Source organism: Dendropsophus ebraccatus, chromosome 12 (genome assembly GCF_027789765.1).
Source record: "Dendropsophus ebraccatus isolate aDenEbr1 chromosome 12, aDenEbr1.pat, whole genome shotgun sequence".
Classification (NCBI taxonomy): domain Eukaryota; kingdom Metazoa; phylum Chordata; class Amphibia; order Anura; family Hylidae; genus Dendropsophus; species Dendropsophus ebraccatus.
This window is the reverse complement of record NC_091465.1, coordinates 61,153,672-61,165,929: the sequence shown is the minus strand read 5'-3', so window position 1 is coordinate 61,165,929 and position 12,258 is coordinate 61,153,672. Positions and strand designations below refer to the sequence as shown.

Here is a 12,258-nt window from a genome sequence, read left to right as displayed (position 1 = left end):
ACTGTTGACACCAGGCTGCTCTGTGGCAGCTATTTTGTGACAATGACATCATCAAGAGGGAGGCGGGTCTAAGCCCTGTTAAGCCAGCCTCCCTTTGTCAGATGACACAGGTTGCTCAGCTCTGATTGGCTAAACAAGATGTAAGCCATCTTACAGTTTTACAGAGTCAGTTAGACATCACAGAAGACAAAGTGCATCATGGGAGAGCCCAAATCAGGAAGTAAAGAAAAAAAAATGAAGCCACCAACTGGAGCTTCAGAGACCTGCAAACAGTGGGAAATTCAAATGGAGACAGACTTCGGAGGGATGGTAAATGTAAAAACTATTTCTGATGTAGAATGTAGAAACTGGCTCAGTTGCCCCTAGCAACCAATTAGATCCCACCTTTCATTTTCCAAAGACTCTGTGAGGAAAGAAAAGTGGAATCTGACTGGTTGCTAGGGGCAATTGAGCCAGTTTCACTTTACACCATGTTTGATAAATCTCCCCTTATGTTTATGATTGTTTTTTTTTTTGTTTTTTTTTATCAGCGCCGGAGCACCCCTTTAAAAGCCAAGCTATTTCGTTTTTTTTCCCCAGAGACCTTTGACTTTAGTTCCCCAAGTAAAGACTTTTCTCCAGGGGATGGCACATTTTGCTCCTCCTTATCGTCATCCAGTTCCCTCCTGGGATGTGAAACTAGTCTTGGACACTGCAGTCTTTGCCATTTGAGCCCCTCCGGGACGTTCCCCTTTCCACTCTGTCATGGAAAAAAAAAATTTTGGTGGCTGTTCAGTCTGTTTGACGGATGTCAGAGTTAGCCGCACCCCCCTTTCTTTAGGCGCCGCCAGGGCAGTGATGGAGTCGGCATGCGGCCGTGTGATAGCGAACATGGCTACGCGTGTCATAGGTTCGCCATCAGGGGCATAGGCTGATGCGAGCTTGGGCCACAAGGTCTTGCAGGCTGCAGTGGCTCCTTATATTTAGCTCCACTCTTCTCTTTCCAACCCAAGGGGCTGCTTTTTGACGTCCTATGGTGTCTGTGTCCCCCAATGACGCACAAGAAAAGAGGATTTTTCACTCACCGTCACTGTCTGGACGCTAGGCGTTGCGTCTTGTCCTACTCCAGAGTAGGAAAAACTTGCAGCAGCTTCTAGTTCTCACCTATGGCAAGAATAGAGGGCAGGCAGCTTCAGCTAGATCAGTTGCCAGATGGATTAAAGGAAAACAATTATGATGCATATAATGCCGTTAACAGTTCCTAAAAGAACTGCTAAAGCACTGTCATACTATACTTGGTATGCCATCCTACTAGAGAGTATATCCAAGAAAACACTTTTATTCCGGAGCACGCTGCAGGCAATGATTTATAGCAGACATATGGAACATAGAAACCTATCTAGTCTAAAGAAGATTTCTATTGGAGAGTGTTTTAGGCATGCTCAGTGACCTTCACAGAGATTTTGAATTTCTTGTCTCTTATGGGAGTATTCACACATACAGGATCTGCAGCAGATTTTTATGCTGCAGATTTGCTGGCCCACCTCTTCCAATGATTATTGATGGAAGTGGCAGGTAGAATCAGTGCTCAGGGGGTAGTAGCCCTGCCCCTACTTCTCCTAACAGCTTACCAGGCGGAAGATTTAACAGCTAACGGTACAAGAACAGTGCAGAGGATGAAGGTAACAGACATGCCTTCATCCACAGCTCCCCGTGCCCACTAGGGAGCTATCAGCAGGTTAGATTTGTCTCTCTGCTTATAGTCCCCCCTTTAAGGGTAGCAAGTAGCAAATCTGATACTTGGTACCATTATATTCTATGGCCCTGTGACCACCTTGTTTAACTGCAGTGGGGTTACAAATAAACAGCCAATGCTTACCTGCCTGGAATCCCCTAGCACGCTCCTGCATTAGTCTCAGAGTTCCCGCTCACTGACAGCCCCCTTTGCCAGTAATTGGATGAGTGGGCCGTGACCAGGGACTCGGAGATTCGTGCAGGAATGCGATGAGATGTGTGTTGGTATTTATTATTTTTACGGCATGGCAGCTAGTTAAATATGGCTGTTACCACATTCTTGCAGCAGAATGAAGAGGGTTATAAACTGTAACGGTACAGAGTATTGCTGCAAATTTGGTACATGTGAAAGTGCCCTAAGGGTCCAAACTTACTGGGCGAATCCACAGCGAGACCTGCTGCGGATCCTTGCCCTGTATCCCCCTAAGGGCATACAAACTCACAGCAGGATGCACAGCCCGCCCCGTTAACCCCCCAGCCGCCGGAAACTATACATCACCAGGTCCCCGCTCCGGCGGTTCTCGGCAGTCCCGCTCGGCCAATCAGTGCGCTGCCCCACCGCAGCGCACTGTTTGGCTGAGCGGGATGTAAAGACACAGAGAGCCCTGAAGCGGGGACCCGGTGATGTATAGTCTCCGGCGGCCGGGTGGGTTGACGGGGCGGGCTGTGGACAAACTCACAGCGGGATGTGCATCCTGCTGCGAGTTTGTATGCTCATGGGAGCAGGGGCGTAGCTAAAGGCTGATGGGCCCTGGTGCAAAATTTTAGCTTGGGGGGCCCCCCCATCTCACCCGATCAGGCAAAGTCATATCTAACTTTATATCCAATTACTCTAATGTGCCACCATGTTCTAATGCACTATCACTGCCTCCACCTCATGTAGGTTCCCCCATGAACTAATAATGCCCCCAGAGGTGCCCCCATGAGCTAATAATGCCCCCAGAGGTGGCCCCCCATGAACTAATAATGCCCCCAGAGGTGCCCCCATGAGCTAATAATGCCCCCAGAGGTGGCCCCCCATGAACTAATAATGCCCCCAGAGGTGGCCCCCATGAGCTAATAATACCCCCAGAGGTGGCCCCCATGAGCTAATAATGCCCCCATGAAATAATAATGCCCCTAGAGGTGCCCCCATGAAATAATAATGCCCCCAGGAAATAATAATGCCCCCAGAGGTGGCCCCCAGGAAATAATAATGCCCCCAGAGGTGCCCCCCAGGAAATAATAATACCCCCAGAGGTGGCCCCCATGAACTAATAATGGCCCCAGAGGTGCCTCTAAAAAAACAAACATCCTACTCACCTAATCCGCGCTGTGTGGCTGCAGTAAGCAGCTCTCCTCCTCTTCGGGCTCCATCGGGACCTCCGGCAGGCCTATGGGAGGGAATGCAGGAGGAAGACGCTGACAGGTCCTGCTCCTGCATTCTGCCCGCTTTAATGTTCCGCCCACTCACTGTGCGGGCGGAACATCAAAGTGATCTGTGCATCCCGAGAAGCTGCGCGGCCGCAGCTTCTCGGGATGCTTAAAGAGACAAGTGGCAAGGGGAGCCGTGCGGGCCCCCCTAGCGTAGGGGCCCGGTTGCCATGGCGACCGCGCCCCCTAGCGTAGGGGCCCGGTCGCCATAGCGACCGCTGCAACCCCTATAGCTACGCCACTGCATGGGGGATACAGGGCAAGGATCCGCAGCGGGTAATATTTCTGTTAAATTTTGAAGAGAAACTTAACAGCAGGCTCTTGCATACAAGCCTGCTGACAGTCCCCCATGCAAATTCAACCATTAGGAGCACTGTGGCGTTCCTCAACCCTCCAGAGCATCGGTCAGCCCACCCACCGCCTCCAATGCGCACGTCTACTTAGGCAGGAATACACATCAGTAAAAGATCAATTAAGTTAGGAAACAGTGAGAAGAATTAACATCTACTACTGTCATATTTGAATTGATGGGCTTTTTTTTTTGTTGCTTTCTTTGGATAATTACATGTTATAGGTACGGCTGGGCGATAATGGCCTAAATGAATATCATAATTTATCGTACATGTAGCCGCAGTAACGATAAATTGAACGATAATTATGACACGCCCCTTTTAAAAGCCACACCCCTTTTTAAAACCCCATTTTCCGATGGTAATACAAACGTGGATTTATTCCATATAACTAAGCAAACTTCACAAGTAGTACACAACGTTTTGGCGTCTCCTACACCATTTTCAAGTGCCACTTGAAAATGGCGTAGGAGACGGCGAAACATCGTATATTACTTGTAAAGTTTGCTGCACATTGTTATATGTAATAAATTCATGTTTGTATTACCATCAGAGTGTATCTATATCATCTATCTCCTATCTACGTATATCATCTATCTATCTCCTATGTATCTATATCATCTATCTATCTCCTATCTATCTGTCTATACATACACACACACATGTGTGTGTGTGCGCGCGTGTATGTATGTATAGACAGATAGATAGGAGATAGAGAGAGGAGATAGATAGATCTCCTATCTATCTATATCATCTATCTATATCATATCATCTATCTATCCATCCATCCCCAGTCACTCAGTGGCTGCAGGGGGTCAGGTATAGGTCGGTACCTCCATGTTCCCCCGGGCACCGCTCTCTCTCTCCCGCACAGGAATCCTCGGCCCCTGTCACGCAGTGATGTAGCACATATATCTGTGTCCCGGACTGAGCGTCACACATGGCCGCTTCCAGCACTGACAAAACATAATGGGGCTCCGAGGATTCCTGTGCGGTACAGTGTGCGGTGGCCAGTGGAGCATGGTGATGCCGACCGATACCTGACCCCAACTGTATATGCGGGAGAGGGGGGGCAGGGCTCACCGTGCAGCTTCCAGAGAAGCTAGAAGTGAGCCCCCGGCAGCAGCAGCACAAAGCACTCACTGGAGGGGGAGCTGCCGTCTGTGTGCAGCCTGTCACATCTCCAGTCTTCCTCTTCAGCCCCCCGCAGCAGGATCTTCCATCCCTTCCCCTGCAGCAGTATATGTGCGTCCTGGCTGGGATTAGGAGGTGAATCGGATCATCAGCTTTCCAGCCTTCACCTCTCCACGCGGGACCCCTCTCTCTCCCTGCACCAGAGCACGCGGCCGCCAGGTGGGGGGGGGGGAAATACCGCAGATACCGTCCTGGCAGAGTTGAGGTCGGTTAACCGACGCCAGTGACGGTATCGGTTTTTTTGCGGTATACCGCCCAGCCCTAGTTATAGGTTAAACTTGTTGAATATTGAGAAATGCAATTATATTCCTTAAGATGGCAGACCTTGAAGACTAATCCTTGCTATTTGGAATGTTTTAGAGCTGTATTAAAATGAGAAACATACATAATGAAATTCATTACCATTTATTCCATGATAGACATAAAAACTGACACTCAGCATCCAACCTATATTAAAAAAAAAAAAATTCTTTAATTAAAAATAAAAAAAATGGGAATTCTCTCATGTTGACTGGCATGCTCTTATTCCAGCTGCCTTCCAGGACAAACAGACAGTGTAAAGATGTAATGTGGATCTCCTCTTCAGTCATAATCAATTTTTCAATACTTTAGTAGTTTAGCAATGTACTGTACATCCTGCATTACTCAGTAGACCATTAAGTTCTTCAGTGCATCATTCAGTTCCCAATGAATACAACACATAAATATGGCAACTTCATTGTGTCATTGTGCCACTTTTTTCATGCTTTACTTTCAGAAATTCTGCCATGCTAGAGAAGTATTTCTGATTTGCCTCTGCCACCTTCTTCTCTGCAGCTTGTGGGTTAACAATCTCAAGACCCTGAAGAAATAAAATGCACAAAGACAAGAAGATGAAAATAGCTTATGTAACTTTAGCGGAGCCATAAATGTCACCATAATCTGAACAGGTATCTCTTTTGCAGAATGTTAGGTATGACATCATAGGACATTAAATAGGGGGTTGTCACAGACATGTCAAAAGTTTTTATCGGTACGGGTTCAGACCCATACCGATTGGGAGATAGAGTCGGGAGATGACACACTGCAGCACGTCCACTCTCTGCTCCGAATAAAAAAAAAAGAAAAGAGAGAATCAGACTTATAATAGGCTCCTATGAAGCAGGTAGAGGACACGCTGCATCTGTGGTCCTCTCCCCGCTCTGTTTCCCAATTTGTACAGGTCTGAACATTCAGACCCAGACCGATAAAAACTTTTGACATGTCTCTATGACTTAAACAAGGCTTTGGCAAAATACTTAAAGTGGACTAAAAATAAATTACTTTCTTTATGGTTACTGTACATGAAACAGCACAAATACACAAAAATATATACACATAAAAATACCATACAATAAAATGTTTTCCGCAACATAGCTTACCTGGAGGGGAGTAAAGGCGACACTGGACGCAGTACCTGAAGATCTGTCTCTTATTGTGGACTTTCCTCCATAAACCATACTCTGCTTCTGTAGTGTACGCTATTAAAGACAATAGAATTGGAGGGTATGGTAAATTTCACGTGTATACAAACTAAAACTACACAAATGGTAATAGTCATCTTTAATTTCATTGATGCAGAATAAGGAAAAAGACATCACTTTACACTAAATTGCTGATAAATGTACTGTAGGGCACCACACTATATGACTGTTCCATACATTTGGCTATATGCATGAGGTATTATTTTCTATTAAAAGAAACATGCCATTGGTTTCATGCAGGCCGAACCATCAGCAGCATTAAACAGGGAAATCCTGCCTTATTACCATAGGTTTTAAAACCAGCAGGCCACGGGACTCAAAACACTGGGGTAATCTTAACAGGACACATAAGAGGAGAAATTTATCAATCAAGTCCAGCAGGAGAAGTAGGCTGGGATGTAATAGGGACAGAGACCCATTGTAAAATCACTTTTATGCTGACCGTTTGGGTACAGGAAGAGTTCTATCAATCGTCAGCAAAGCTGGCAGAAGCTAGCATGGACCACCTAGATGACTTACAGTACAGGCAGCATTAAATCTATGATTCTTCTGCCAGGATGTCAGGTTCTCTTTGACGTTTCACCTTTAAGTTCTAACTCAATAACTGCACAAAAAAAAAAAAAAAAAAAAAACACAAGGAAAAAAAACCAACCAAATAAGATATTTTAGTTTACCTGTAATGTTTTCGAGATTCTGGCCTTGGTAGCTTCATTAACTTGTGCTTGTCGTACTCTTCCACTTCCAGACTTCCCAAGATGTCCTAAACTGAAGCCTAGATCTTCCTGATAGGCATCTTCTTCAATCTACAAAAGAATCAATTATGAAAGATTGCATTTTCTCCCTTGCTCTATACTCGGGACAAGCTTTATCACGTTTGCGAACAAAAGTAAACAAGTAAATTATGAAAGCTGATACAGTGTGCGCCTATGGCTGATTATATATATTCTTACACAACCTATTTAGAGACCACGTCAAATAACGCCAGACACATTTTTCCTCAAATGTTCAAAAGTAATAGCATAAAAAATTTGCCTGAGAGACTGGACAGGCCACTTTTCCACTATAACTTTTAAACTTTTGGCGGGAGATGCAGATTGCTGCATTGCATCATTTATGTAAACATAAAAAGTAAAGCAAAGCAGGAAGTAAATGCGCACCTCTCCAAAGCTCATCCTATTAGCCTGTTTGCGGATTTCTGTCAATCCAAGTCTTTCCTTCATTTTGCGGTATCTAAGAAAATAGAAGATGCAAAGAAAATGTGAAAAGACCAGGAAAAAAAAACACTCGTGAAAAGTACATAAATTATTATATATAATTACACACACACACACACACACACACACACACACACCAAACCCCTCACCTGCGGCCACCACGTTTTTTCCTCTGTCCATCGAGAGGTGCTGGCAGAGGTTTCACCTGCTTGACTGGGGGAGGTTCTTGCCACTTATCAAACTTTCTTTCAACCTCCTCTTTTAGGTCATAGCCAACCTATAGGGTGGGTATAAAAAAAAAAATCTGGTTAAATTTAAATTATATGACACCTATGAGAACACAAACCCTCTTTTAGCATTAAAAATAACATCTGACATCTAAGGACAGACAAAGAATCCAAGATTCACAAACTTATAAGGAACTTGTCAGGCCCCTAAGGGTCTCACAAACTGGCCCCAAGGCATTGACAGGTCAGCGATGCCGTTCTACTGAACACTTATCCTGCAGAGCAGAGAATATGGAATTTCTTCACTGCGGAAGGTCACAGTGAACAGTTACAATCACACATCCGCCCACCTACACAGTAGTGACAGACAGCTGGTGTACAGGTATAAAGCCCTGCATTTACAGTAGGCTGTTAATCAAGCCTAAATGTAAGGAGTGGATGCAGCATTGTGACTGACTTGAGAAAACAGTCAAAGCAGCGGTAAACAAAATACACTCTCTTCTCTCTGTGAGACTGCAGATCAGTGTTGTTCTACTGAGTGCTCTGCAATCCCACAGTGTCAACATGCTGTCCTACTGCCTGGTTACTCTTTCAAATTAATTTTAAATACAAGAAAAAGTCCCTTTAAGACTGACCTTTCCCTCTGGACTCTCATGAAAGCTGTCTACTCGGGCTGCCAAAGTGCATTTTGCAGCCACCAAGCGCGCTGCCTTTCGATGCAAGTCCTAGAATGATATGAAAAGAAAATGTTACAGCCATCAGCACTAGAGTTTAACCAGTCAAAGTGCCCCCCTGCTTACCGAAGGTAATAACTGGACAATGTCACTGTGATAGATATAACCTGTATGAGGTAGGACAGATGTGCTAGAGAAGCCAGATAAGGTTTTCCTCTGAGCTCCAAGAAGCATTATGTTGCAGGCAGGCATTTTTGAGAGGTTTGTAAGACCACCAGCAATGCCTGAAAAGAAGAAATTTTGATGTTGGTTGATTGTTTACAAAGCACTGCGTGTGCATATTTACATATTCGTATAGTAAGAACATGTGCACATTACCCATTATTTTGGCTGCAGTTGATGCCCCAACAATGATTGAGAGATTGGGAGCAATAAAAGACATGCGAGATTCCACATACTCGTAGATTCGATGTTTAGACTGGTTTAGTTCCAGCGCCATGTCACATGCTTCTTCAATGTGTTCCAATTCCTCATTGGTCAGCTGCTGCCTGTACACAAGCCACAGATACAAGCACTCATGTTAGCAAGTATAGCATGAGAATAAAGCTAACAGTGCACTAATATGGGCTTACCCCTGGGTAGTGGAGGCAGTTACACTGACTACCATGATGGTTGCATTAGTCAGAATTTGCTGAAGATTCTCATTGTTCTTACATTTATCCAGATTGTTTCCCAGCTCCTGGAAGGTAAAAGTTCAAAAGGTGTTAGATGTACAATCATCTGCTTACCTGCTTTATTCCAGAGTGTTTCATCTTGTATGCCTGCCTGCACCTGTTACACACATCTTGGATGTGCTGCTCTCTTGAACTACATAGCTCATAAATTTTCAATTTTTCTGCCACTCAGAGCCCATGAAGAAAAAAATTAACATACAACTTCACAGACTTGCCCCGTCACAAACTATACCCCTACGTCACCTACCTTCACAGTCCTTATGTAATCCAAGGCATTTGGAACTAGAGACTCCAGCTCAGGAAACCTCTTTGAATACTTGTCTCTGATAAACTTGTGGATTATATCTAAACAAGGAAAAAAAAATAATGTTACCAAAGTATAAAAGTACAGTTTTGCTAAGTTCTTCACCCTTCAAATGTACATATTTGTAAACTTTATTAAGCACCAAAGATGCTCAGGAGTGCCAGTAAGGACCCACATCACCCAAGTTTTCTGATGATTCTTCTCCACATTAAAATAACTTCCAAACACTCCCATCACACTTGCTGTGATGGCGCTGCATACATTAGCAGAAGTTTTATGTGCTGTACATACATGATGGGATGACACTTGAGGCCAATCACTGGTTGCAGAGTCACACGCACAATGTAATGGAGTTCATCACAGCACATCACTTATATTGCTTTATGGATCTTTAAGGCTGCGGTCACATACAGTCGTTTTTTTGAGCCGAAACTAAGAGTGAACTCAAAAGGAATGGGGAATATAAATGAAGGACTTATACGTCTAAGACTGGCACTCATTTGTTGTTTAAGTCCCCGAATAAATAGCAATTCATGCCATCAAACTTACTCAGTTCATTTTCAATTTCTACAGTCAAATTGTTTGCATCAACGATCACTTTATACTCTGGAGCTGCTTCCACAGGTCCCATAACTGCAAATTAAAAAAGAAATCACATACATGAAAAAAGTTAAGGATGAGCTCATCATAATGCAATATCCAGATAATCACAGTATACTGTACTTCATTGTAGATAGCTTTATTTAAGTCTATTAAAGAGAACCAGGGGAGCTGCATCCTAGGTCTGTAGGATGCAGCTGGGAGCTATATCAGCACAATCATGGTTCCCTTTAACTCCCACCAACAAGTTAAAGGGGTTATTCAGGATTAGAAAGCAAAACAGCTATGTTCTTGCAAAAACAGCACCACCCATATCCTCAGGTTGTGTGTGGTATTACAATTCCGCTACATTCACTTCTATGGAGTCAAGAGTGGTGCCGTTTCTGGTTGAAACAGACATGTTTTTGTAAACCTGAGTACAAAAAGTAGTGCACAATAGTAGTGCATAATAAAATGGCAATACCTTCAGATTCCTTAGGTTGCTTTTTTACATATTCTTCAATCTTGTCCAGAATTTCTGAAAACTAATTAAAAAAAAAAGTAATCTATAAGGATTTTTTTTAAATATGTTTTTATGAATTTTCAACATAAAAACAACATACAATGGTAAATAGGGAAGGAGAGGGAATAAGGTGAATGGGTAGGAGGGGGAGGTATAGGTGGGGGAGCATGGCAGAGGTTGCCAAAGAGTAGGTACATCAACTAATCTATAAGGATTTTAATAATGAATTGGAGTGTCAAAGAGTGAAATTAATTACTGCACATAATTGTGTATTTACACAGACAGATTTTTGAAGCCAAACCCAGGAAAGGATTTGAAAGAGGAGAAATCTCAGTCTTTCCTTTAAGACCTGTTCTCTGTTTATAGTCTGTTCCTGGCTTTGGCTTCAAAAACATGTCAGATAAATCTGTGTGTCCCATTCCTTGAGTCCTACACTAATGACTTGAGCACACTGCAGGCAGTCACTGGGCTTAGCAGTGGACAGCATAGGAACACTAAGGTCAGTGATTGGCTGCAGGGTGCTCAAGTATGTCATTACTGTTGAGAATAAAACAGGCAGCAGGGAGGAGCAGAGTGGCGTCACTTGACTAAGTGGAATTAGTTAGGAATAAGGCATCTTTCATTATTTTACAATAGGAGACTGTCATTTATTTTTATAACTTAGACAACCCCTTTAAATATAAATTTACATCATACCTAAAGTCCATGAAAAAAATACAAAGATTCCTATTAAAATTAATGTAAGACTTACCTGTTTACTGTCCCATAACTTTGCTATACTTTTTACCGACTCAGCATTGAGGTCCACCTGCATCTCCTCCTGTACTTCTTCAATTGTCTCCAAGTCATCTTCATCTATTAAATTATCCTCTTCCTCATCTGCGGCCTCCTCCAGGTCAGCCAGTAACTCGTCCGCCAGAGACATGTTTTATTGCGATCTGAAATATCAATTCATAAAGCATTCCTATAGTTAGTAAGGCAAAAGGTTAAGTGATGACAGATCACTAGGACGTGACCTTTTAGACGCCACCTGAGAGTAAAGGAGCCCCAGTTCTGATTCAGCAATGCGGCTCCTTCACCGGTTTTCTCTGCATATCAGCAGAAAATAACATGTACAGGGGGAGGTTGGGAGACACAGCAGTCAACCATACCCATGACCATACCCTAGCAATATACCATCATGATATGGAAAGAGCCTTTAATTCAGCCAAAGATGATAAACTATTACACAAACATTTAATATAGTAACAATGTCCTTTGTTGTCCATAGCAACCAATCACAGCACAGCTTTCATTTCGTATGGTGCTCAATTAAAGAAAGCTGAGCTGTGATTGGTTGCCATAGAAGACAATTATATAAATCTGCCCCTTTGTTCTCATTAATATCTTTTAAAACCATCATGTATTACAACATAATATAAAGTTACACAGAAGGGAAGCCCCCCAGCAGCTGCAGAACCTCCCAGGGCTGACAATCACGTCAATGTCCTCCATGCAGCATTAGCCCAGCAGTGTCCCACATTTTACCCCACATCCCCATGGTAACACTGCAGCTATACCGCCCTCTACACTCCCGTACAGCCATACCGAGTCCGGCAACAGGTGACAACAAACCAACGAACACCTCTCCAAGCACAACCGGAAGCAGTGGCGCGATAATATGACGTCACCACAGGACCCGCGTCCAGTAACATTCCTAATAGTGCGCAGGCGCGAAGGTTATAATGACGCTGATTGGTCTACAAAGGAGATTGTGTGTTCCTTTTTTTTA

The 12,258-nt window shown here is 43.7% G+C and overlaps 1 protein-coding gene across 1 annotated transcript; it reads right to left on the bottom strand.

Annotated features, from left to right (window-relative positions):
- Positions 1 to 5,119: 5,119 nt before the first annotated feature.
- Positions 5,120 to 12,160, bottom strand: PRPF31 (pre-mRNA processing factor 31). The gene is made up of 14 exons (XM_069947168.1): positions 12,075 to 12,160; positions 11,239 to 11,425; positions 10,449 to 10,509; positions 9,935 to 10,018; positions 9,329 to 9,426; positions 8,980 to 9,086; positions 8,726 to 8,895; positions 8,474 to 8,631; positions 8,309 to 8,398; positions 7,596 to 7,723; positions 7,390 to 7,462; positions 6,907 to 7,035; positions 6,131 to 6,229; positions 5,120 to 5,571 (listed from the first exon to the last, which is right to left on the bottom strand). The coding sequence occupies exons 2-14, from the start codon at positions 11,410 to 11,412 to the stop codon at positions 5,446 to 5,448; spliced, it is 1,497 nt and encodes a 498-aa protein (XP_069803269.1). The 5' UTR covers positions 11,413 to 11,425; positions 12,075 to 12,160; the 3' UTR covers positions 5,120 to 5,445.
- Between the last annotated feature and the right edge of the window lie 98 nt (positions 12,161 to 12,258).

Bases quoted from the DNA above. Each gene is read 5' to 3' on its own strand.
- PRPF31 (XM_069947168.1), bottom strand. From the start codon at position 11,412: ATGTCTCTGGCGGACGAGTTACTGGCTGACCTGGAGGAGGCCGCAGAT. The intron at 7,724-8,308 runs GTCAGTCTTAAA...CCCACCCTATAG, and splicing joins ATGAGAGTCCAGAGGGAAAG to GTTGGCTATGACCTAAAAGA. The intron at 7,463-7,595 runs GTGAGGGGTTTG...CTATTTTCTTAG, and splicing joins AAAAAACGTGGTGGCCGCAG to ATACCGCAAAATGAAGGAAA.